At 36.8% G+C, this 23,531-nt stretch overlaps 1 protein-coding gene across 9 annotated transcripts in view; it reads right to left on the bottom strand.

The window, feature by feature from the left end:
* MPDZ (multiple PDZ domain crumbs cell polarity complex component) overlaps positions 1-23,531 on the bottom strand; it is a 160,776-nt gene that overhangs the window by 124,845 nt on the left and 12,400 nt on the right. For 8 of the 9 annotated variants that reach the window (XM_043890630.1, XM_043890633.1, XM_043890634.1 and 5 more), the window contains exons 2-3: positions 10,946-11,026; positions 8,582-8,748 (exon numbers count right to left, since the gene is read on the bottom strand). In XM_043890630.1, coding sequence (XP_043746565.1) covers positions 8,582-8,748; positions 10,946-10,961 — 183 coding nt within the window. In that variant the 5' untranslated portion in view covers positions 10,962-11,026. Of the gene's footprint in view, positions 1-8,581; positions 8,749-10,945; positions 11,027-11,437; positions 11,619-23,531 lie in introns of all 9 variants that reach the window. The other variant, XM_043890631.1, reaches the window with a different exon arrangement.

Genomic DNA, 23,531 nt, shown 5'->3' with positions numbered 1-23,531 from the left:
CTCCATATGAAGAGGAAACAATAAGCAGAGAACTGGTATTTACTGAGATCCTGGTAAACACTGGGCTTAGGCCTTACATTTTTTACATCCATGCTATTTAGCTCCCATTTTTACAACTAGAGGAGGACCAAAAAAGGGCTCAGTCAAGATGAATGTATATTTTTTTCACTTTAAGAAATAAACTCATGCTTAAGATCACTGTCTGTCTCTGAACAACACTACAACACTGCCAGCATCTGAGAGCAGATAATCAAAACGAAGGCCTCGAGATAACCAGGAATTCCTTAAATTATGTTCATTACACTGTTTACAAGGACAGTGAAACAAAAAGCAACAGAGCTTTGTGATTAAGACCTGAGCTCTGGAGTCAGCTTGCCTGCATGCAAATACTAACTCCCTCACCTAACCTCTCTGTGTTTCCATTACCCCTGTGCAAAACGAGGAAAATATTATCCTCTGCTTTACAGTATTGTCGTAATGATGAAACATGGAAGAGCTCCTTCCAAGTTAATTATGATGATGATGAATGATGAGTGATATATCTATTTAATATGGTTCCCAAGAGAAAAAGGAGGGGTCTTCAAAGTAACTTTAGTTATTTGGCTAGTTTACTGATATTAAAAACTAGTTCTCTAACAAGGAAAGACAAATTATTAATGCACAACAGTTCTGAATATTCAAGAACACTCATGTAATCATTCACTAAGAAATTGTTTACTGAGTCTGAGTTAAGTGTCATGTTAGGGACAAGGTATTCAAAGATGAATGCGTCATGGATTTTATTCCAAAAGTGGGAAATGGACTCCAAACAAACCTCCAAACAAATGAATTCTACAGCCCCTTTTCATGCTTGTTAAGAACAAATGGCGCAGTGGCGCGCAGCATATACAACACTAGTCTAGGCATGTGTGTTGATGTGTATTTACAGAATGTCTTTCCTTTATTTAAATCTCAACACTTCTGTGCTTTCTTAACAAAATTTCCAAAGGAAAAGACTGTAAAGGATGTAGCTTGACCAAAAATAATATTCTTATCAAAGTATGCTGGAATTTTCTACATTAAAGGGGCAAAGGTATAAAAATTAACTTTATTTCAAATGTCACCACAGATTTTAGAAATTGAAAATTTAGACAAATGACATGTTAGAATGTTTGCAGTGTTTTTTCTACCAGTCCCACATTTCTAGAAGACAAAATTGATTCACTGCTCACAGTCTGCTTAGAGAAAAATAAAAATAAAACCCTCTAGACAAGTATAAATATATGGAAATGGGCACATGAAGACTGATGTTACTTTACCATGCTGCCTCTCCATCTTACTATTACTCTACCCAGTCCATTTACTTTAAAATTTAGCCTAATTATAAATAAAAGCAGGATGAAACTTCTGGTTTATATTTAAAAGGATTTCTGATTAAAATTTAGGAGGGATACTTCGAGGGAAACAGCAAATCTTAATACATGTGAATTTACAAAAGATTTATATTAACTGTTTTTTTTAAACTTATTTTTCCTTTATGTTATAGAACTAAGGATTTAGAAAAAGTGCAAATTAGAAGGGAAAAAAAAAAAAGCATTGGCTTCATGGTCACACAGACTTCCCTTAAATCTATCAATGAATAACTGTATGGTCCAGATAAAATCTCTCTTAGCCCCAATTTCCTCACTGGACAAAGTGGGGAGACACCCCACCTCAAAAAGCTGATGGACTGAATAAATGAGACAGAGTCCATAGCACACAAGAGCTTCCTAAAAGGAATTGTTCTTACTGTTGCCATACTTCAAATGCAAATCAACCTCTATTGTTCTAAATTCGTGGGTTAAAAAACTGATTTAGATTATACTCAGTAAATTTCTTATTTTTTTCCCTCTTCTCCAAAGACCATTTAACTTTGTCACAAAAACACCATACAATTAGCACCATTTGCTGTTTTAGACACACATGCATACTCAATGGCAAGATGGTGTTGCATTTTAATCCAGCACTGTATAAAAAGCTTGAACATTGCCTTCTTGCCCAGGATAAAACAAGAATTTTAGTCCCTTCAAAGGCTCTATATTTACAAACTTTTAGTTAAAGGAACAAACATTTAAAAGCTGTTATTGTACCAAAAATAAAGTATTTGAAATTCTGACAGTAAATAAACTTTATGGTAAATGCAAAAACATGAGACTCAACTCCTCTCGTAACTTCTCCTAGATAATGTACATTGAAGTCTAACAGACACTTTCCTGTTAGGCTGCTGTAATGCTCGATCATAAAAGTACAACCATTTTAAGGGTAAGAAAAATATTTTTTCATTTTCACAGGCAACATCAACTGGGAAGAATTCTATTTGACTTCTAGATAATTCTTGTTAACGGGTTGAGGCATATATTCTTTCTCTCCATTCCCCTCCCTTCACACCAAGTCATAATTTAACCTAAGAATTCTTGAGAGACAGTAGTCATTTCCCTTTTCCTGACAGCAAGCTTACAGATGAATCATCTTCATTTCAGTCTCAAATTAGAAACCATCGACACAGGGTTACGTTTTCATCTTTTATATAGGTAATAAATCAGGCTGAGGAAACACAGGCATTTCTGCTCTTTGAGACAAGAATTAGACAAAATAGTGGGGGTTTATTAATTACCTAAGTCAAAACAGAGCAATCAAGTGCTCAATTATCAAAATCTTCAACTTTTCACCAATCTAAAAATCATAAATGTAAGAAAGCATCAGAGGTGCTGATATTACTGCTTAACAGCAGCATACCTCAACACTTTGGCCATGAACTTGATTTATCAGTCCTACAAATACAGAAGAGCAGCTCTTTGGGCAGGCCCCGGCATGGTGATGTTCCATCTAATACCCTCTGCTGATATCAGGTATTCAGAAAGTGACCTTCTGAAGTTTACTGTCCGTGCCTGGTGGTTCAGACAGTAAAGAATCTGCCTGCCGTGCAGGCCCAGGTTCGATCCCTAGATCAGGAAGATCCCCTGGAGATGGGAATGGCAACCTACTCCAGTATTCTTGCCTGGAGAATGCCATGGTCAGAGGAGACTGGTGGGCTACAGTCCATGGGGGTGGTAAAGAATCGGATACAGCTGAGCAACTAACACACTGACTGCCTGCTTCTCTAGGTTCTATAAAGTGTGTTTTTGTTTTAAGATAGAGGATCAGAAAAATATACATGGGGTACATTATCTCATGCATGCTTTAGCAGAAAAGCCATTACTAAATTAGTGTGTATCCTTAGTGTATTTCAGACTTCAAAAGATGAAAGAAACAGCCCTTTGAAGAATGATTCATGTATTTTACAATTGTATGTGAGGGTCTTATCCATCAAAATGTCATTAAAACCTTTACCCTCATTTTATGTTGTATGTTTTTTACTACAGTCTTTAAAATGTGCAGAAATAAAAATAAATAATTGTTAAAATATTGTATTAAATAGCATAGTTAAGACATAAAGTTGATACAACTTCAACTTGTTACAAAAAAATTGATATGGAAAGCTGAATGCAAAAGAGCAATGATGATTAAAAAAAAAAACACAAAGAAAAAAACAGAAAACCTTACTAAAGCCTTCAGAGTCTGGCTCCAAAGTTTCCTCTTCTATCAATAGCCTCCCATATCCTACTGCTCTGATAACACAGGTATATCCATGACTCTCTGTCAAGATTTGTCAGCCTCAGCACTGAAGACTCTCTAAACCCAGCAATTCCCTGTTTGAGGGGCTGTCCTCTGCACTGAGGATGTGAGCAGCATCCCTGGACTCCACACATTACATGCCCCTAGCACTGTCCCGCCCCTCCAACCCACAAGCTGCAACCATCTAAAGTGTCTCCAGACACTGTTCAGTGTCCCCTGGAGAGAAAGTGTAAAATGACCCTGAACTGAGAACAGCTCTACATTTGTAAACACTCTTCCCATTACCTGAAATAATTCCCTCTATCTCTACAGAAAACCCTACTCATTTTTCAAAACCCATCTTCAATGTCACCTCCAATGTGAAGTTTTCCTCTAGTCAAAGTTAGTAATTTCTTCCTCTTCCTTTTATACCACTTAGCTTATTTTTCTATTTAATGACATAAGACCATATATGTTCTTTCCCTCTAGATAGGTAGAATCTCCATCTTACTTATTCATTGCATTTTTACTTATTTTAAGTGTTCAATAAAGGTTTATTACTAAATGATTATGAGCTTTCTATTAAAAAAAAAAAACAAAAAACCATGAGCTCCCATAACCTTCCCATTGCCAAGGGGAAATTTGGTTTATTGAATGATGTCTCATATTGAGCAATATACAATCATCTGGTTCTTTTTTGCCTTTGTCCTGGGAAATGAGAATTAAATTATATACTCAAATTTTAGCCACCCAAGATTCTTGGTATATCTATTTCTCTAATATTTTTATTTGATCTTTATTTAGATTTACCTTTGAATCATCTATTAGGATGTTTTGCCCTCAGGAGTTGTCCCAGATTTTTTTCGGAATGTGAACAGATAAAACTTAGAAACACAGAAATATAAAACCACGACTTTTATACCGTGAAGACCATATTTTTTGAGAATAAAAATGAAAAAGGACTGAATTACTCTAATCCACACTGAACAGTAATTTCCAATACTGGTTCTATGTTAAATCAATGTCTCTCCAATAATTCCAAGAGATTTCATAAAATTTCATAAAATTTCCAAAGAAAAACCTAGAAAAATCTGTCTTAATTTTGTGTATATATACATATGCATCTAGATGATATATAGGTAAGCCAACACTTCCCTGTGAGAAAGGTGAACAAACCAGGATCCTGGAAATCAAACAACAACAAAATAAGAAGTGCCATACTCCAAAAAGGCTGGAAATCCCTGACGAGGAGAAACCGCCAGAATACTGTGCCCCAAGGCGAATTTTCCAGATCAGCAGCTTTTGTAAGCCTGATATCCACATCATTTCTTCAATGTTAGAATTGGTCTCTGTAACCATAATTTTAAAAAATCTCAGCAATGACAATTTTAAGTATCAGTCCTTTCTAATAAAGTTAATAATTTTAAGTCATAGTTTTCCTACAAATAACTTAAGATAAAAAGACATTTAACTTAGTACCCTTAGTCAGTTCAGAAGGCAAGGCAATTAATTAATCATGAAAGTAGAATCCACCTATATTGGGCTGGACAAACGTCACAGAATAAATATGCTAATCCAATATCCTCTCGTCTGACAAGTTTCTGTTATTAAATTGCTAACGTGTTTATTTCCTCCACCAGAGTTGGATTTTTGTCATGAATATGCATGAAGCCCTGCAGTTATTAGCCTGGCTGACTAGGTGACAGTGAGGACACTACTTGAGAATTTGCATTTGACAGATCATTGACACAAAGTCACAGTTATCCAGCCCCCTCACTCAAACAGGACTCATGCAATAGGAAATGAACTGGAGCTACTAGAGATTATTCAGGTTTAATAGCACACATCCTTTTAGCTGGTGGTTAGAACAATACACAATGCGGCAGAGCTAAACAGAGGCATCAATTATACTCTCAGACCTGTTAATATTTTTGACAATATTTAAATAGCACATCCCTTCAGGGCATGGCATTTTTGCCCTCTCAGTTACACACCTGTCAAGTGTTTAATTTGCCAAAGGGAAACAGTTTGATTTCTAAGGGCTGTCTTAATACTGAAGAAGCAAATTGGAAAAATTAAACATTATTGAAAAGAAGTAGTGAAAAGGATCCGAGGGGAAAAAAATAGTAGGTTTAATTCAACAAGGCATGTTAGCATCTGTCATTAATACAACAATATGATCATGTTCTCCATATGGTGAATATACCTTGAGCTTTTCAATTATTCACTCCCTTTGCTTTTAAAAGGCAAAATGATGGCAGAGAATAATTAAAGGGGTCAAACTTTCCAGTAATACTAAAAGAGACAGAGACAGTAACTTGCTCCTATCATGCATATAAAATTAAATACTTGAAAATGTAATTTAGATGAAAGATAATAAATAAAAGCTGGCCATTCATCAGATTTGTATAGCTACTGGATTAAAAGCACAAAGTTCACTCCTTAGATGCACTACTTAAATATTAAATTACAAACTAATAAATTAGCAGTTGGTAAATGATGTAGAAAATTTAAATCTAACATGATGACACTTAGAATATGTAAGTTTAACTTTAAAACAGAAAATATTATATAAGCTTTTGAAAATTTTCTCTAGTCTGGCAAGGGAAAAAAATTAACAAATGATTTTGAACTGGTAAAGAATGGAAAGTAAAGTGAAGAGTACAAAAACTGCAGGACATTATCTATGGTTTCAACGGACAGTAAACTCGTGGCATCTAGGTTCTGTTAACCTTGGTCTGGGGGAGATGAGACAAGCTTCAGGGTCAAATGAGGGAAAGGTCTGTACCTTGGGGGCCAAGAAGTCCAAGTTCCACTCCTGGCTCCACTCTCTAAACTAATCTGCTATAATCAGCAGGGGATGAACAGATGGTTTCCATAGTCCCTTTCAGTATTTGAAGAGGAGACCAATGAGCCAAAAACAGCAAAGTCACGTCAAACACACCTACATAATTCACGAACATCACAGCCTTGAAATACAGTTGACCCCTGCACAACACAGGGGTGAGGAGTGGGGAGAGACATCAATTATGATGCAGTCAAAAATCCAAGTATTATAGCTTTGACTCCTCCAAAAGTTAATTACTAATAGCCTACTGCTGACTAAAGTCTTACCTATAACATAGTCAATTAACACATACTTTGTATGTTATATATATTATATACCATATTCTTATAATAAAGCAAACTAGAGAAAAGAAAATATTATTAAAAACATCATAAGGAAGAGAAAATACAAGTTTGTACAGTTCACACCCAGGTTATTCAAGGGTCAATTAATAAAATGAGATCACCCTGTCTGTAGCCCTAGACTACGGGGCTCCATAATATTATCCTCAATAATTTCCAAAGAAGTTTAAGTTGAATTACCTGGGACCCAAATAGTTTTAGATCCCATATCCTAGTTCCATTTGGAAAGGGTAAAACGAGCTCAACAACAAGCAGTCCTTTTTCTCCCTTCCTTTCAGCAGACCTGGTAAGTACAAAAGCTATTCCCCTCACATCAGACTAGACGGCAGGGACATTTTGACAGCTGCTTCACTGGACCAACAGCATTTCCTACCATAATCACTAGTAATTTTTCTTTCAACTTTCTCTCTCATTCGAGTCATATTTCCACATAATACAATAAGGGGAGAAGGTATCTGTAAAACATCTTCACACTGTTTAAAAACCAGGTAATTTTCTATACCATAATAGCCATAATACTGGTTTCTCCAAAAGAATGCCAACCCATTCTGAAAATGAGTACCTGAAACCAATTTTTTCAATAATTCACAAAGGAAAAAACCACAATTATATATAATGAAACCACCTCTTTTTCTTAATTCATGATCATAACTTTTAAAATCATTAGGTACAAATTCAATTGAGGGAAATATTTTTAAAGATTCTTCTTGATCTATGTACTTAATTTGGGGGAGGGCACTAAAATAACTAGATTAAGAAGTTATATGACATTTAACAAATTCCTTCTCTATTGTTACTATTGTTCTTTTTCCATTTGGCAGATTTGGGGGGTTTTGGTGTTGTTAATTGAAGCTGTTCTTCAACTGAATTATGAAACTAGTCTTCAGGTTTCATGTTAAACTTTTAAGGCAAAATATTGGCTAGCCAGTCATCCATAACCATTAGATTAATGCTATAAAGATCAGAATGATAATTAACTTGGGCTGAAGACATAATTAGATTAACTTCAAACGTTGTGAGGATAACAACCATTTAAAAACTATTTTTTAAAAACCTGAGAAATGGTGATTGCATTAAGTAAGTTCAGTGACCATCTGACTTCAGTTTTCATTCTGTCATTGCATTATGTTTCAATTTTAATATAAACGGTAGGATTTTTTAATGCTCATAATTTTTACAGAAATAAACACTGTTTTACATTTAGAAGTCCTAATGTTTATCACCATCTGATGCTGTCATGGGAGCAATTGCTACTTACACTCTTTTTAGAAGTGAGAATTGCAATTCCTCTAACTGATGACAATGTAATTATTCCTTCTACTGTCAATATAGAGGTGATTTCCCTTCCTTGCATACATGATTACACATGCAAATCCAGGCTCATCTGAAATCTTGTAAGTGTGCTGAATGTCTGAATTTGAATAAGCACAATCACATGAACCATGAGTCACAGTGATGACGGAAACCAAGCTACAACCATCCACCCTAAACATATTTTTATCATCTTCCTCTCCTGCAGGAACTCATTCTTCCATTTTCCCACAGCTTTCAACACAATGTCATATCATTTACAATATACAGCCACAACCATTAAGAAAATAACTGAGGGCATGGCAGGGTGGGGAGCCACAGTGAATATGAAGTCTCACTTGGAGGTTTAAATGACTTCATTAACAATTAATTCACACATACAAAAATCAGCCTTTCAGAAAACACAGGAGACTTTACAAGCTCTGTGCCATGCTATCCAGGCCTCAGGTGGGTACACACCACGTCTTACCTGGTCTTTCAGCTGCTGTATGGAAGTCTGAAGGGTCAGAATCTGGCTGAAGAGCGGGCTCTGCAGCACTGACTTGAGAAGGTTCAGTTTGTCTTCATTGGCTGCATCCCCACGTTCCCTCAGCTTGGCCTGCAAGCGCTCTGCTGCCTGCAGGGCCCGATTTTTGTCTAAACCAAAGAGCAGCATTAGTCAGTAACAGAATTCAAAAGACAGGCATCAAACCATGCTTATAGAAATTCTAAAACTATTTCTTGGGAGAGCTGAAAATTGACTTGGAAAAAAGAAGGGACTAAAACAGGTCACTCTAAATACATTCTTCAAACCTTGAAGCCTCTAATAAGAAAGTTTGTTTAAAAACAGCCAACTGGTTATAGTGCCTGGTATATGCAACTAATGGTAAATATGGAAACAAATTCAGATGATGCATATCTGATATGCTTCTAATACCAGCTATTTCAACTCTTATAAAAACTAATTAAAACCAAACATTCTGTGATCTTATAAATGCTATTTCTTTTTTTATTAAAAATGTATATATAAGAAAAATGAGAAATATAACTAATAAGTAGAGGTAAATAATGTCACTGGTGAATTATAACATCCAAAATAGAACAATTTCATGTATTAAGAGGCAAAGCATTATATACTTTTGCATTTACTTGAAAATACATTACAATAACACATATTCCTTCAAAAACACAATTTTTTAATGCTTGAAATGTCTTTCCTCCAAATTAAATAGTGTATGTACATAAGCATAAAACTGAATACAATTTATTAATCACCTTGTATAAGGTACAAAGGTGCCAACGTTAGTATTTTCCATAAGTGTATCCTTAATAATCCTAACATCTAACATGCAAGACTCTAGACAGTTAAATGCTATCACAAATAATAGGTAAAACATCTCTCAAAATCCCACTTTCACTCCCTCTCTCCCTTCCATGTAAGTGAAGCTACAATTTTTAAAAAATACTGGAGAGTGCTCAGATATATGCCCTAAAGATTCTCAATGATATCTATTAAAATATATTTGCCATATCATAGTAATAAAAAAGAGTGAGAACTATCACTAGAGACATTTTTTGATAGCAAAAATATGATTACACAGGAATAGAGAAACTAAAATATTAACTAATGCTGACCATGAGTTCATGCACAAAGTTAAACACTCATATGCAGAATTTTAAAAGCAAACAGTAATAAAGGTATGCCTAACAACTGATTTTAGGTCATATTTCCCATGGTATCTCAAAAACTAAATCTAGTATGAATTCTCACGTCAATTCTTGAAAGGTGTACAACTCAGTAATAACTTACAAAATGAAGATTAGAAGGTAATGGTTTAAATAATTCTGTATTTCCCCTTTGCTGCCCACTTTCTTATGAGGAACTTTCCTGTGTAAACTATTAGTCTTTACTCTGTGTGATTTTAGTATAAAATAGGTGATGCAGGAATGTGCACCCATGCATTCTTTTTTATGGTCATAGTACCAGAAACAAAAGTCAACAATAATGATTCTCATGATTACAAAAACAGCTCCTCCTTTCTTGCCACCCATTTCCCACTACCCCTCAAAACCTGCAGGTGTCAAGGCATCAGCCATGATCATCAAGGCATCACAGACAGCTTCCAATACCTTCCAATAATCACACCCAGAGAGTTCCCTGGAAAAGGTGAAGACTGCAGTGCCAGATAAGGGACCATGATAGACTGGATGTTCCATACCTGACATACCTGAAACCAGTTCTATAAACCAGCTTCTCTAAAACTAAAGAGAAGGACAGTATGTGTGTGTGGGCTGGGGTGGGGGGGGTGTGGGGGCAGGGAGGAGATGAACACGTAAGTGTAGAAAATTTGTTGGATATTTCAACCTAAATTATCTACTGCAGAAATTAAACTGCCATAAATTGTCACTCAAGTTGGTCAACCTGTTCGGTATTATTATAATAGTTTTACCAACTTAAAAGCTCAGTACTATTTAACCTGCCAAGAGTAAAGTAAAAGTAAGACATAGGCAATGACCTTCAGTATTAAAAATATTGTTACACTTCTGATACTATCCAGAAACAAACTTTAACCAGAACTGAGTTCATAAATCAGAACTGGGTTTACATTAAGCTTTCTTAAAACCCATATTTGGTAGAACATTTCATATGCTTTTAACTTTTGCTTATAAATGATGTGTTTGCATAACACTTCATATGAAATCATCTAAATATCAAAACACACTGCCCTAGTACAATGATAGTGGATAAAAAAAAAACTAACCAAGTTATTATAGACAGAATCTTAATATGCAGAACATATTTCCAATGGAAGGAGTTTAAATCATTATTAAAACAGGGAGAAATAGGTCTTACCTATAGTTTCTAACATTTTTTTTTTCCAAATTTCAATGTTCTTCTTTAGAATGATTATAAACCAACATCTACAATGGAACTCTAGGGAGAAAAGAAAATGAAATGGTTATATTTCACAACTTTAAAGTTATATTCTAAAACTAAATATTTTAAAAAGCACTTGATACTACTATGATTCCTCTGACCATTAAGATATTGTGGAGATAACTTAAGATAGTTTTCTGTATAGGCCAAAAAAAAAATGTATTCATTTTAGGATCTATTCAAAATTATCTTAAATTTGCAGGTAATACTTGTATAATACGGTAAAAGGCATAAAATCTATTTTAAATAAGTTGGTGCTCAGTTGCAAGGTCATGTCTGACTCTTTGGGACCCAATGCACTGTAGTCCTCCAGGCTCCTCTGTCCATGGAATTCTCCAGGCAAGAATACCGGGGTGGGTTGCCATTTCCTCCTTCAGGGAATATTCCCAAACCAGGGATCAAACTCACATCTTTTGCATTGGAGGCGGATTCTTTACCACTGAGCCACCTGGGAAGCCCCAAATAAGTTGGTAGAAGTATCCAAAATATTTCCTTAAAAGCTCCTCAACAGAGACCACTGTAACTCTGGATTCACTTACAGATCCTTAACCAAAGTAGAAGGAGCTTACTGGGCTCTGAATGAGAAATTCTGTAGGCAAAAGAAAATATTTTTAAGATAAAAAGCAGAAGATATGACCCTGCTGTTAAATGTTCCTAGTCTTAACTGGGAAGACAATTCAGACACACCAATTAAGAAATGAACTGTGATGCTCAATCAGTGAGTGAGTGCAAGATATATTAAATCATAGATGAAAAACTGAATAAAGGAGAGCACAACATTCAAAAGATATTTTACATTTTTAAAATACCCTCCTGTCAATAATCTTTTTCCCTACTCAAAAAAACTCCTTCAACCCACACAGATCTCATCTCTCTCTGATTATACTCATCTAAACTCTGTCAAGTACCGGATGCAGGTCCCCACTGACAATACCCACATCACTAACCCATCCTGAATCTCTGCTGTCCAACAGTTTTGTACAACTGACTTCAAGTTATATTGATCCTTCCCCTTGCAGAAAACCCTGAGTCATCAGAAGTCCGTGGGTCATTCCTTCAGTGGAGAAGAGGAATTCAGAACCAGACATCCTCACTTTTCATCTAGAAGATGAGACAGGGGACTTCCCTGAGAAGGAACAAGCTGCCCCTCTGTTTGAGAAAGAATGCCTTTGGGAGAAAAGGAAGAATCTGGTATGCAGGGGCAGATGCACAGACCATCAGTGCTTGCACACACCTCTGTGTGAACTCTGAGAATAACACCTCCTGACCTTTCTTAAGCCAGGTAGGATGTATAATTTAAAATGACTCCATTTCAAATAGTCAAACAGCTCAAGTACTGACACTTGTATTAGAAAGTCTCATAACGTTTTGAAAAAGTAAAATTATATACATGAGTGCTTGGTATGCACAATAAAATTTAATTCTATGCCCTTTCCCCTATGAAAACTTAACTCAGAAAGATAAAAAGTCAAGAAAAAAGAGCACTGACTCTAACTTGGAATTAAGAGTGATACAGCCTTGAACAAGGGGCCTATCATATGAACCTCAGTTTCCTAGAAAACACACTTACTCTTTGGGTATGTTATGAGAAGTGAGATAAACATACAAATTTTCAGCTCACTGCAAAACACCTACCTCTCTGCTTCTATGATTAATGTTGACCACATGTAGAGGAGCATTCCAATGCCAAACCTTGCGTGGCTCCACAGGGAAAATATAGGAAGATCTTAAAGGACAATGTAAGAATCCTTCATAAAAGAGCATTATTAGATCCTGTCTCAAAAAATTATTAACTTCTGACAAACAAACAAATGGAAAGATACCCCAACAGAAGGACGTCCAGGACTACAACATGTAGTTAATGCAACCGCCCCGGAGGAAGCGTGACGGTAATCAAAGGGCATCGACGAGGGAGTCTGATGACCTGAGTTAAACTTTCAGCCTGACCATTTACTAGCTCTACACCCTTGTTATGTCACTCATCTGTCTTTTCTCAACTTGAAATCTCTAATTACAAGTGAATGGTATTCATAAACTTTGAAAGAGTAAAATTATTTACACAAGTGCTTGGTAGGCACAATAAAATTTAGTTCTATGCTCTTTCCTCTATGAAAAATTAACTTCGAAAGATAAATTGTATTCATTGCTTGGTGGGGGATGGGGGTTGGCCTATGGATTCAGAGGCCCACTGATTCATGAGGAGTCTGCAGAGAAAGCACAGAGTAAATAGTTCTCAATTGTGAAAAACCCTGGCATCCAAAAGTTCACCTACGAGTCGGTTATGCGGAAGTAGAATTGCTTATTCTTTCAGAGAAACCCTTATCATAAATGTTTATATATATATATAAGCCTAGACTATTCCTGCAAGCTTTCCAAAGACACTAATGGTTGGATGTCAAGAGGTGGAGAACAATAGAAGAAAATTTTGAGCTGTATTTCTTCTGAATTTTAAAATTTTTTGTCAGTATACAGTGGCCAGATTTAGCAAGTAATAATACAGGATACCCAGTTTAATCTGAAATTCAGATAAATGAATAAATTCTAGTACAAGTATATCCCACACAATACTTGGGATATAATCGCACTAAACACTAACTTGTTGATTATCTGAAATTCAAATTTAACCAGGGCTCCATTACTGTATCTGGCAAGCCTACTTATATATATATTAGCTTAGGAAAAATGCAAATTTTAAAAACCATTTTTAATCTAAGGACTCTATGCTTCCTGCAGAACTTTAATGACAAACCCTTTAAAAATCCTCTTAATGATTTTAGCTGTGACCTTTTGATTTTCCCAACAATTGGTTGATAACACTAGTTCCAATTGAGGATAAAAATCAAACAGCTTCTTTCATTTCTTTTAGAAACAGAAACTGATTAATTAGGAATCATTTTACTTTTCAACAAGTTGTACTGGTAATATGTAGGCACAACTTTTGTGTAGTTGAGAATCAGTACTTGAAACATAAAACAAATCATTCTTGCCCAACACAGACTATATGGCAACTAACAAGTGAAAATGTCTTATGCTAAAAATAATTCTAGTAACAGAAACTGCCCCAAATGCATACAATTTTCTAGATATCTTAACTATTTTGACTGTAAAAGGAGTACACCATTAGGAGAGCTTGCTGCAATGGTTTGCGGCTTGTCAAAGTTGCTCAGCATCCGTTAATGCATTTAAATTTAGCATTCGTCTCATTCTTAGCTGTCTCAGCACTACCTGAAGTTAGCAGACAAATGCAAGGCTATAGTCATCTGTAGGCAGTTTGTCATAAAGTCAATTGGCCATAACAGAAAAACTGACACTGGCAGTCATAATTCATATTCTAGGGTTACTGAACTACTGCTCCAAGAGCACAAAAATGTCCAACTACCCACCAGCATCATGCAATCATCCAACATAAAACAGTCAGCTCTTTTTAGCATCTGTTCTGTAGGACTTCTCCCTCATTTTCACAGGCTTGATCAGAAAAGCATTTGTGAACAAAATCTTCCTTTTCAAGTTGACATTTATGAATCTCTCCAAACTCCTTCAATAATAATAGAATTTATTCATTCTTTTTTGCTCTTCCAAATCAAAGAAAATCTAGTATCCAGGAACCTTGCCTTTAACATAAGTCAAATACTGATTGATGGTTTCACCCTTCCTTTATAAAATGGAAAGATAAATCACCTGTCCAAAATGAATATGCTGAGAGGGGTCACAAGCTTACAAAAGAACTCAAACTCTCTTATTTATTGATTCAGCAACTCACAGAGTGCCTACGTGATGAGCATGTTTCTGGGTGGGGGAATCAGAGGAATGAGGACACAGTCTGAGAACTCATGGGCCAATTGAGTGGAAGGAAAAAAAAAAAGTAAACAGACATTGGAAATAATAAGAATAGAAAAGAGAGATGCCATCAAACCCAAACTGAAGAGAAAAGGGAAAGCTTCCTGGAGGCAGCGACCCCTGCATGGAATTTTAAAAAACAGGTGGGAGACAGGACAGAAGGGGTGATGGAAGGGCTCCCCACACAGAGGCAAGAGCGCGCAGTACCTTCTGAGCACTGCAAGCGCTTACTTAGGCCTGGACTGGGCCTGAAGGACAAGGAAAGAGGAGGTGAGGAGGCTACAGATGTGGCTACAGGGTAAATCACTGAGGGCCCTGGGTACCATTCATGAAGAGTTTATTTGAAACTGCAGCTTCTTTTTCAAAGATACAGCCAATCTTTGGTTTAGAACAATCACTCTGGTGAGGGTGTGGAATATCTATAAAAGAAATAAAACCTGGAAGCAAGAAGACCAGTTAAGAAGCATTTTCAAAAAGATGAAAGTGAAAAGTAAATGAAAATGGGAGACAGATCGAAGGAATAAGAGCTGTAAGCAACAGGATCTGGTGATGTGAAGATAAGGCAGATGAGTCTAGGAAGAATCTCAGCTTTCCTGCTTGAGTTACTGATTGCATGGTAATATTAACACCATCAAGACTGAGAATATTAAAAAAAAAAATAGCAAGTGATATGATGTTCTAGAAATAAAGCTCTGTCCTGACCAAGAGTTTAAAAGGCTGAGTGAGTGTTACAGTGCCTTATAACACTGCTGCTGCTGGGCCCCCAAAATTCATATGTTGAAGCTGTAACCCTCAATGAGATTATATTTGGAGATAGGGTTTTTAGGAAATAATCAAGTTTAAATGAGGTTATAAGGGTGGGGTCCTAAACCAAGAGGACTGAAAACCTTATAAGACAAAGAGATATCTATGTTCCTCTCTCTCCTTCCTTTTCTCCCTCTCTTCACATGCAAGCAACAAAGAAAAGGCATGTTTTTTCATTGAAAGTACAGAGAGAGAAAGTGGCCATCCACAATACCAGGAAGAGAGCTCTCACCTGAAACCAAACCCCGCTAGACCTTGAAGGTGAACTTCCCAGCCTTTAGAGCAGTGGGGAAATAAATTTCTACTGTTTCAGCCACCCAGTCTATGGCATTATTTATAGCACCCTGAACTAATTACTGCAGACTGCAACCTTCCCACAGCCCCTGCTCCAAGGAATATGCCATTTCACACTATGCTATGCCCCTCTCCTCCAACCATAGCCAGGGAAGCAAAGGGTGGGCTCCTCACTCAATGGAAGACAATCTAACTGCTGACCTAAGAGGTAAAACTGGGCTAGAGTCTCTCTCTCGAGAATTTGAAAGAATAAACCAATTGGAGAAGGCAATGGCAACACACTCCAGTACTCTTGCCTGGAAAATCCCATGGACAGAGGACCCTGGTAGGCTCCTCCATGGGGCCGTTAAGAATCGGACACCACTGAGCGACTTCACTTTCAGTTTTTACTTTCATGCATTGGAGAAGGAAATGGCAACCCACTCCAGTGTTCTTGCCTGGAGAATCCCAGGGACGGGGGAGCCTGGTGGGCTGCCATCTATGGGGTCACACAGAGTCGGACACAACTGAAGCGATTTAGCAGCAGCAGCAGTGGAGCTAGAGTTGAAAAGATAGAAGAAGCATAAGTAAGAATGAAGAAGCCAAGATGGGGCACACACAGGCTTGAGTTATGAGAGACAGAAACAAATCAGTGGGCAGAGACACAGCTGACATTAGGAGAGAGGCAAGTATTGCCCGGAAGAACCAACACAGCTAATGAGAGGAAAACAAAGTAAAACTGGTCCCCAAGAAATAGTCACTGACATCTATTTTTACAGTGCACTCCATTTGCCGGAGGTAATCTGTATGAGGCTCTCTTTGTTCCAATTAAACACACCTATTACACTCTGCTTAGGTACAGCATCATACTATCACATCCCAAATAAACTAGTATCTTTCTTAAGATGAACCCTTCCTCCTTTAACTAATTCATGGGGATACTCTACTTCCAATAGAGATTTGAGGGAACTTACAAGCAAATACAACTTTAATATGAAAACTGAGACAATTAAGAATTTTACAAGAGAGATAGTTACTTCAAAAAAACAAAGCATGGGGAACTTCTACTACAGCAGGTGAATAAAATACTGTGAAGGATTCAGTTTTGATCAGAGCCTGAGAAAAGTCATCAGGTTTAAGTCAAACAAATTATAAATCTACTGTTGATAAAGGAATGTGAGATCTGACTAACAAGGTTTCATTCTATAAATGACACCATAGTAACTGTGGAAACCATTTACAAGTAATGAAAATATTTCTGGCTAAAATATTCTAGTCAAAGGAGAATAGAAATACTTTCACTTCAAACTCCACTAGAAAAATAAGCCAAACATGTATGTGAAAATTAAAACACTAAAAAAAAACCAAAAACAGAATTTACAATTTATAAACCAGGAGGAAAAAAGATGGAACAAACCATACTCAAGTAATCTAAGAGAGTTTGGGAATAGAGAAAATAAAGAAAAAAGGAAAAAGCACCATTAAAAAAAGAGGAATGAAATAAATTCAGATATCCACATTCACAATAAATATAAATGGGTTAGACTCACTGAAGAACAGGCTCACAATCTGTATCTCAAAAATGAAAATGAGAGTTGTAAACAGTCTGATGTCAACCTATAATTTTTAATATATCGAATAATAATATATGCTACACATAAAAAGGTATTTATGTGATTTCATCATTACAACAATGAGTTATTGATAAAAGGACACATTCTAAAATCAATTACAGTTATAGTTACTTTTAGGAGTGGACAGATGGAAGTGGTAGCTTTTGATCAGAGAGAGGTCAAAAGATGACTTTAGCTTTCTCTACCTTTTTATGGAAACTATAATTTTAGAATGTTTTAAACTTATATGTGTAAAAATTAATTCAGTTGAAATATTTATGGATAAAGTGGTGAAATGCATGGTATTTTCTTCCAAAAAATGGCAGAGCTCAGAAGAAACAGGACTGGACCTGCAACAGTGGCTATTGAAAGTGAATAATGGATACATGAGGATTCACTATAATATACACAACATAAAATGTACATTATAAAGTTTTCATAACAAAAATATAGAAAAATAAGTGATTGACAGTAAACATGTGAAAATGTTAATACCTACCTAATTTTGGAGGACGGGACTAGAGCTGATTAGTTCCTTCTTTATTCACAATATTTTTCAAATTCTCCCTATCATCCTTCCCCAACAAAAAAAGGTTTCACCTTGAACTACTAAATTACTTGGAAAAATGTTTTACTATTGGTAAGTGCTACCAGAAAGATAATTTCTTCAGGCTAGATCACTTAACCCCCACAAAATGACAGGAAATATCATGAAAAGATTTCTTCAAAAGTAGTATTTCATAAGGAATCTGCATTTGTATCATTAAAAACAAATTTATTCTGATTTTCTGATGTTAGAACACTGCTTCTAGTTTTACCAAGCCCTGTGAGGTAAGAGCCTTAGAAGCAGATCTATGGCCCCGGATTAGCTAATTCCAAGTGAGGCTGAGCAGCAGGGCGGGAAGTGATGAATGACTATTACTGCTCTACTTCCGAACATACACGCAGAGCAAACTAAAACCCCCACCACTGGAAATGATGGGTCAACCCAAGAGAGTACATGAATATAAATTTGTTTCAGTTGAAAGAAAACTTATCTTTCATGTTTATGTAAATGGTGATTCAACATTATGAACAGGCACATAATATATTTAAGCTAAAATTATAATATGGGCAAGTGGCGTGTTAATCCACATTTGGACATACATAAATTATAATCATTCCTCTGATCAGGAATCTACATACTCTAAACAAATTTTGGTGATAATAATTATCTCATTCCTTTTCCTAGGAATTTACTAATACGGAGAAAAGAACCTATGAAAATACTTATAGATATTAGGCTACTTAGTAACTTACAGACACACTTACACAACAATGTGTTTATACTAACAAACATTAACTTTGTTTAATGTTCATTAACTTTATTTTGGTTTTGAAAGCTACTTCCTTTTATTTTTAAGACTGTTGGCCTGAAGTGAAAGGTTCATTGTCCTTTCAAAAAGTAAAACATGTTCTGTCCTTAACTGCGGATTTCCTAAAAGCACAAAGATACTAATTTTATACAGACATTTTACCAGATTTATATCCACTTCCAGAAACACACACATAAATTATATTTTGTGATGCTTTTGAGTCAAGCTCCTTATTTATTGCTCACACTCAAAGATGAAGTCAATTTTATGGTTGAAAGCATAGGGCACAGACACATACAAGTTCGCTAAGGTTTGGTGAACTATAATTTTAAAAATAAGTGTAACAATTTAAACAATAAGAATCAGCAGTGTGTCTGGGATTAGAACCTCAGGCTGCTTTATTACTCAGTTGACTTTTTGAAAGGCTGGACTTTTTTTTTTAATATACTACAAACCAATTAAGTTTATATTCCATTAAACTATATCCATTTCCTTCCTCCTCCACCATCCATATTTTTTTTAAAGAACAACCAAGGAGACACACACATACTCACTGCTAGAGAACTAGAGATTCCAATACCTTCTCTCTGGGCAACCATTTTTATGTATTTTCCATCCATACTGTTCTCTCTTAAAACAACCATTCCTACAGGAAAGGGACCCTCTGTCCAAGTCAACTCACACCAAACATGGTGACTCAGAGAAAAGATTTAGATGCTTCTGAGAATAAAGATTTAGCCTCTCCTGTTCTCTCATCCCCTCGCTAAACTCAGGAATGCAGGCTGGTGGGCAGTTTGCTCCTGATTGCCACCTCGCTGTCAGTGTCGAGAGCCGAGCAGCAGCAGGCCTGGCACGCTTCTTGGACAGAGCAGGCAGGGGAATTCCTCCAAGGGCTGCCCTTGCAGGCAACACCCTGGTCCACATCAGACTCCAGAGGCAGCCGAGCGTTCACACAGCACTCACTCCAGCCACATCACTGTACTGAGGGAGGCCGAGGACGGCCAGGAGGATTACCTCCGCCACAGCACCCTCAGGGGTCATCCCTCCAGGTGGCAACCGATCCACCAGAGAAATTACCCCAGGCGCCTGCCTCCCGCCCTTTGCCTGCCAGGAATGCAGCAATGCTCCAGTGGGCGGGGCCAGCGGGGTCCCTGGGGCTTAGAAAAGGCTCAAATACACAAAGCATCCCCATAGGACCCTGTAACTCGGCCAGCAGCTGCCAGCCCGTTCTGTGTGAGGACTGCCCAACTGCAAGAGGAGGTGACAGACCAATCTCTGTCGTCCCTGGCTGCCCTCTCAGAGATGAGCTTGTGAGATCGCAGCAACAATACTGGCATATAACAAAACCACTGATGGCTCTGTCAGTTGTGACTCAATGATTCCTTAGGGGAAAGCACTGAAGAACAGTACAGAGAGACAAACTTTACAACACAGATACACTGTGGAACTAGGAGGTGGAAGGTCAGAATATTACAACCACGCTGGTTCGACTTACCTCCCATCCAACTAGTTCATGCTCTTCATCAAAGGTCATCCAAGGGCTTTGCCCCATAATTTAAAAAAGAACTCTACATCCACCATTCCCAAACGGTTTTTCCTGTTCTGGAATCTTTTCTACAAAAATTATGAAGCGCCATCTATCATATCACCACTTAGCTATCATTTAGCTGTAAGTACTAAACATAATTAGATATTTTTATTTTTCCCCATCAATCAGTGCTTCCTAACTTCAGTCTGTGGCTTTCATGATTTCCCTTTCCTTTGCTGAATTTGGATGGAAACAAAGATAAGGTTTACAAACTTTACCCAGAAAAGGGCAGCCTCAAATTTCTAACGGCATACTGATGTGTGAGTTAACGGAGCTGTTTTTCTTTACTGGACTATGCTTGTTGTGACTAGAGGTCTGCGCCCACAGTGACTCCGTCTCAACCCTTTGCTGTGCTGAGAAGTACCAGGCATGTGCTGAGAAGGGCTCATGAAACATCATGCTTTCTTGCTCTGAGTCCATTCTTTGCAATGCTTGTCATGGAGCATTTAGAACCTTTATGTTTAGCTGGCAGAAGAAATTAATGCATTCTTGCAATTATTAATGCTTAATAATTTCAAATATCATATTTAATGAAATCAGAAAAGTTTGTGACCTTTTACCAAAACAACTTGCTAACACCTTATTTTGCTGATATGGAGTAAAAGGGCAAAGAGATTACTAACTTTCCCAAGATCACATAACCCAGACCTTTCCTTAAGCAATCCTATTTCCATAGCCATTATTATACAGGGGCACTGTAAAGTTTACATAATAAAACATCAATAACTATCTGAAAGTTTCAACCGAAGGTAGTCTTAATTCATCTACAAGAGGATATAGGGGCAGAAGAAAAAGGGAGAAATAATAAGCTTAAAAACCTTACTCATTAGATTGGGTGTCTATTAAACTCCCTAAACAATGAACTGTTTAATTTTCCATGTCATTTTGTGGAATTTTTTTTTAAAAGCAACTTTCTTGCTCAGATAAAAATTAACCACCAAATATTCCCTTCAAGAGCCAAAGGTTTCCAAATATATACTCACCACTGGAACATTTAAAATGTAGGTGTGTTGTAATCCACAACTAAGCCAATAATTTGTCATTTAAGACTGTTAAAACATGTTCTTCAATAACAACTGATAATAAAACTGTATATAAGAATTGGTTTCTGTTGCATCTACTATAATAACAACTCTTCCACAAGTGAGTTTTTTAGACAATGAACTGGCATTTATTTTTACTCTTTGAAATGAAACCGTTTACAAAATAGCTGTCATATATCCCCATCTTCTTAAACACAGTATATGTACTTCACAAACATGCATACCTTTAATCCTACCAATAGCTCAATATTAGATATACCTACTTTCAAGTAAGAAAACTAAGGCTGAAAGATTCAAGTATTTTCTCCTATACTCATGAAGTATGTAAGCACCAGAGCTAACATTAAAAGCCAATCTGAGTCTAACTGACATCAAAGCCAAGTGCTTTCCACCAAATCATAGCTCTGTGCTCTAATACTACTACTACAGGAAAGAAAATAGCTGCTTACCTTCAGATAAGTAGCCTCAGACAGCCACGCTTTCAGAGGTCCCAAACTGCTACTATAAGGCTCTCTTGAAAAAACACTCTTACCATTTTACTAGTTGTGAGATCCTGGGCAAGTCACTTAACTTCTTGGAGCTGCTGTTGTAAAGTGAGCATTAACAATAACATATGCAAAATGCCTGGAAGAAACAGGCATACAAAAGCTGCTGCTATCATTATTTTGTCTTCTAGTGTCTGCACCAACTCAGTGGACACGAGCCTGGGTGAACTCCAGGACCTGGCATGCTGAGTCCATGGGGTCGCAAAGAGTCAGACACCACTGAGCGACTGAACTGAACTGAACTGAACTGCGTGTTTGTTGTTTCCAATTTGGACATAACTGTTTAACTGGAGTGAAAATTTGATCATTTCTGACCTTGGTCTTGTAAGTTACACTGTGTCTTACCTATGTAGTAAATAAAGCATGTAGCTTTAGGACAGCTTTCCCGTTGCTGAAAAATACACGTACTTTTTGCACTATTGAAGATCCCCCAAATCACTCCCTCTAAAATACTTCAAAGAAGTAGAAATGAACCCAAAGAAACTGTAATCCAAAATTCAGCTTAGTCAAAGAACTGACACTTAAAAAGTGTTAAGTTACCAACCAGAGGAGACAGACAGAGAGGGAATAGATGTGGTGTCTGACAAGACAGAGATAAACGAACAGGAAGAAAGGAAGAAGAAATATTGAGGTGAGGAAGCTGAAAGGGGGAAGAAACAGAAAGCTGAAAGACAGCAAAGCAAGTTAGAAAGCCCTGAGAAAAGTCCTTAGCATTTGCCAGGCTAACAGGGGGTGGAGGGAATGCTGACTAAGGTCACAGATGCCCAGAGGAACTGAATCATCTCCCTGCCAGTGTGAAATCTGATCTCAAAGGAAGAACTGCAACTCAATCTTCCTGTACCCAAACACAGTAAAACTCATTACATTTGAGTCACTATCCTTTGAGTCAGTTATCAGAATCTCCCTGAGATAAAGTATGTGAAAGTGCTTAGAAAACGGGAAGTTATAGAAGTATTAGGCATTATTATTACTATCAACAGTATTACCATCAGAATGACTAACTGATGCTGTTGTTTCCTATCCCTAATTTAAGAAAATCAACAACAATTAAAAAATTATATATACACAGCACTATTTTAGCAAGTTTTAAATAAGCACTTACATTTCCCTAGGCATAAGGCACAGGCAGATTCAGCACGAAGATACCTGCACCAGATACTTCCGTTCTCATACAAATAAATACACACTTTCACATCTAATTTTGCATTCATAATTGCTTTTTTTTAAGAAAGCCATACTAAATTCTATAAGCTTTAAGCTCACCCCCCCCCCAAAAAAAACTGTACTATCTGTCTCTATCACTAAATCATATGGCAAAGAAAAATAAAGACAGGTATCTTGTTGACGAGCTCTCAATTTTGTAGAAAACAGTACATAATTACACTGCAACAAGATGTGCTAAATTTAGGGAGAGTAAAAGGAATCCAATGCTATCAGAATGAGT

This window comes from Cervus elaphus, chromosome 29 (assembly GCF_910594005.1).
Source record: "Cervus elaphus chromosome 29, mCerEla1.1, whole genome shotgun sequence".
NCBI lineage: Eukaryota > Metazoa > Chordata > Mammalia > Artiodactyla > Cervidae > Cervus > Cervus elaphus.
The sequence above is the reverse complement of the archived record's forward strand: the minus strand, read 5'-3'. Positions and strand labels throughout refer to the sequence as shown.